We start from the raw sequence: 3,816 nt of genomic DNA on the forward strand, positions 1-3,816 counted from the left end.
GTTGAGAATATCAAAGTTGATCAAAGTTATTACAAGATTGATGAAGCCAATGGCGTGAAGAAATGCTTCGACAAACATTTGGAGAATATTGCACCTTGTGATGATGAATCAGGATCCTACACTTCTGTCAACACAGACTGTGTCTTGAATCTAGATCCTGATTCTGGATTTATCTGGGATGCTGAAGAGGCAATGGAGCCTAAAGTGGTAAATCCACCTACGTGGTGGCCTGCAGTCGATGAAGATGACCACTGAGTCAGAAAGTTTTGCTCAAATTTCGAAATATTTGGTTGAGAACAAAAGAAAATCGGCACTAGAAGCTGAGAAACTACAAAATTTGGCTATCGAAGCCAAAGTCAAAGAATGTGAAGATGGCCAACAAGGCCAAGCAACAACTTCAAAGGCCGGAGGCTAGATTAGATTTATGACAATAAGCCTTTAGGGTTTGAGAAAGATCCATTAAATGAGTTGCAGAGAATTCAAGCGCAAGACCCACTCGAGGAGATAGATCTAGGAGATGTGGTCATAAAAAGACCAACTTATATAAGCACTAAAGTTGGGTCGAAGATGAAGGCTAAACTGATTGAAGTATTGAAAGAGTACATAGATTATTTTGCCTGGGACTACGGTGAAATGCCTGGCCTAAATCGTAACATAGTAGAACATCGATTGCATATTCATCCAGGAAAATGACTAGTAAAGCAACACCCTCGACAGTTTGCTCCAAAAATCATATTAAAGATTAAGCAGGAGATCGAGAGACTTCTCAAAAGTCGGTTCATCAGAACTGTAAGGTACTTCGAATGGTTTGCCAACATAGTACCTGTTATCAAGAAAAATGGAACACTTAGAGTCTGTATAGATTTTAGAGACTTTAACAATGCAACTTCAAAAGATGAGTATTCAATGCAAGTGGCAGAAATGCTAGTTGATTCAGCTGCAGGTTTCGAATACTTGTGTATGTTTGATGGTTATTCTGACAATAATCAGATTCTCATAGCAGAAGATGATGTTCTCAATACGGTGTTTCGATGCCCCGGAGCTTTGGTAACATACGAATGGTTTGTGATGCCGTGTTTAAAAAACGCCGAAGCAACTTATCAAAAAGCAATGAATGCCATATTCCATGATTTTATTAAAAAAATTATGCAGGTATACATTGATGATATTGTGATAAAGTCTTCATCTAAAATTGGTCATTTGGACCATCTTCGACGCTCACTTGAGAGGATGAAAAAATATGGATTAAAAATGAATCTATTAAAATGTGCTTTTGGTGTACATGGAGGAGACTTCTTGGGTTTCGTGGTGCACCAAAAAGGCATCGAGATCAACCAAAATAAAACAAAAGCAATTTTGGATCTCAAGCCTCCTTCGGCAAAGAAGCAATTTCGGTCTTTGTTAGGGAAGATAAACTTCTTGAGAAGATTTATATCAAATCTAAGTGGCAAGACGAAGGTTTTCTCGCCATTGCTCAAGATCAAGAAGGAAAGTGATTTACATTGGGAATGAGAGCAATAAGAGGATTTTAAAGCCATCAAAGAGTACCTCATAAAGCCTCCCATTTTATTTCCACCTAGTATGAATATGAATATGAGGTTATATATTGTTGCATCAGATACGATCATAGGAAGTATATTAGGATAAGAGGATGACATTGGTGTTGAAAGATCCATCTATTACCTCAGTCGAATTTCAATAGATGTTGAAACTAGGTACAATATGATTGAAAAATTATGCATATGCTAGTACTTCTCATGTATGAAATTAAAGAAATATATAAAACCAATTGATGTTTATGTTTCGTCTCATTTTGATGTTATTAAACATATGTTGTCTAAACCTATTCTACATAGTCGAATTGGGAAATGGGCACTAGCATTAACTGAATTTTCTTTAACATATATGCCTTTGAGGGCGATGAAAGGCCAAATAGTGGAAGATTTTATTGTATACCATACAATAGTCGAACCATCACTAAACATGGTCGACACGAACCCATGGAGGTTATACTTCGACTAGTCAAGTCACAAAAATGGAACAGGTGTTGAGATCTTAATATTATCCCCACAAGGCATTTCGACGAAGTTAAAATGTAAAGTCGACGGAAATTGTTCCAACAATGAAGCAGAATACGAAGCCCTAATCATTGGCCTCAAAATCTTGAGGGATTTAGGAGCCAAGAAGGTCGAGATAAATGGTGATTTTGAGCTAATGATCTAACAAATAACACGAGAATATAAGTCTATTAAAGAAAATCTGTTGATGTATTTTGCAATGGAGAAACGCTTATTAGAGTGCTTTGAGGTTGTCGGTATCACACATGTGCCTAGAACAGAGAATCAATAAGCTAACGATTTAGCACAAATTGCATCTGGGTATAAAGTGTCGAAAAATAGGCTCAAGGACTTTATTGAGGTGAAAGAAAAGATGGTGTCGAACGTCTTGCCGTCACCCAAAATGGAAATCCCAAAACTTGGGAGGCAGATGTCTTAAGTAAAAAATTTGAAAATTTTGAAAGACATGAAGTTTTTGCCATTGGCAATTTGTCGCAATCAAATTGGAGAAAACCAATCATGGAGTACTTAGAAAATCCAATCGAAAACACTGACAGGAAAATTAAGTATAGAGCGTTAAGCTATATATGTCTAGGAAATGAGTTATCGAAAAAGACTCTAGAAGGAGTATTGCTCAAGTGTATTGGGGATACAAAAGCATACTTGGCAATGTCTTAGGTACACAATGGAATTGTGGAGCTCACCAAGCTGGCCATAAAATGAAATGGTTATTATTTTAACAAGGTGTTTACTGGCCAAGTGTGTTAAAAGACTGTATTGACCAAAAGGTGTCAAGAATGTCAGATACATGCAAGCATTCGACATGTGCCAGCCAGCGAGTTGCATGCAATCATCAAGCCCTAGCCCTTTCGAGGTTGGGTGTTAGATGTCATCGGTGATATTCGACCGGCCTCGTCGAAACAACAAAAATTTATCCTGGTAGGTATAAACTATTTCACAAAAGGGATGGAAGTTATCCCTTTGATAAAAATGGATCAAAAGGCTGTGATCGAATTCACTCAAAAACATATTGTGTATAGTTTGGAATTCCTGAAACCATTACTACATATCAAGGTTCAGTTTTCGTTGGTCAAAAGATGCAAGAGTTTGCTGTTGAAAGAGGATTCAAGTTGGTTACTTCCATACCTTACTACGCCCAAGCAAATGGCCAAGTCGAGGCAGCCAATAAAGTGATAATTGGGTTAATCAAAAAACCTGTTGCCAAGAAACCTAAGAATTGGCATAAAACATTAGATCAAGTTCTATGAGTTTGTCAAACATCCCCAAAGGAGGCAACCAATTCAACGCCTTTTTGTTTGGCATTTGGGCATGATGACGTGTTGCCAACAGAAATCTGTTTACAATCAGTTAGGGTGCAACGGCAAAACAACATTCCGTCAGAATAATATTGGAGACTGATGTTCGACGAAATGACCGATTTAGATGAAGAAAGGTTGGTTACAATAGACATGTTGTTACGACAAAAAACGTGTGTAGCCAAAGCGTATAATAAAAAGGTCAAGATAAAAACCTTTGCAATAAATGATTATGTTTAGAAGGTGACCTTACCTATGGATCAAAGAGATCGGACTTTAGGAAAATGGTCACCAAATTGGGAGGGACCATTTCAAGTGATCAAAATGTTTACGAATAACGCCTATGAAATTCAAGAGCTAGGTATTTATCGAAGAATCTTAAGGGTAAATGGAAAATATTTAAAAATATATAAACCTCTGATCCAAGAGATTCAAATCAAAGG

At 37.2% G+C, this 3,816-nt stretch overlaps 1 protein-coding gene across 1 annotated transcript; it reads left to right on the forward strand.

Annotated features, from left to right (window-relative positions):
- Positions 1-906: 906 nt before the first annotated feature.
- On the forward strand, positions 907-3,325 carry LOC127104685 (uncharacterized). Its single transcript, XM_051041856.1, has 2 exons — positions 907-1,152; positions 3,098-3,325. Exons 1-2 carry the CDS (start codon positions 907-909, stop codon positions 3,323-3,325), a joined length of 474 nt encoding a protein of 157 aa, XP_050897813.1.
- Positions 3,326-3,816: the final 491 nt, after the last annotated feature.

The sequence above is a fragment of the Lathyrus oleraceus genome, chromosome 7 (genome assembly GCF_024323335.1).
Source record: "Lathyrus oleraceus cultivar Zhongwan6 chromosome 7, CAAS_Psat_ZW6_1.0, whole genome shotgun sequence".
In the NCBI taxonomy this organism is placed as follows: Eukaryota; Viridiplantae; Streptophyta; class Magnoliopsida; order Fabales; family Fabaceae; genus Lathyrus; species Lathyrus oleraceus.

Excerpts from the sequence above, each read along its gene's own strand:
- LOC127104685 (XM_051041856.1), top strand. The coding sequence starts at position 907 with ATGCAAGTGGCAGAAATGCTAGTTGATTCAGCTGCAGGTTTCGAATAC. Across the intron at positions 1,153-3,097 it reads TTATTAAAAAAATTATGCAG|TTTGGAATTCCTGAAACCAT; the intron begins GTATACATTGAT and ends TATTGTGTATAG.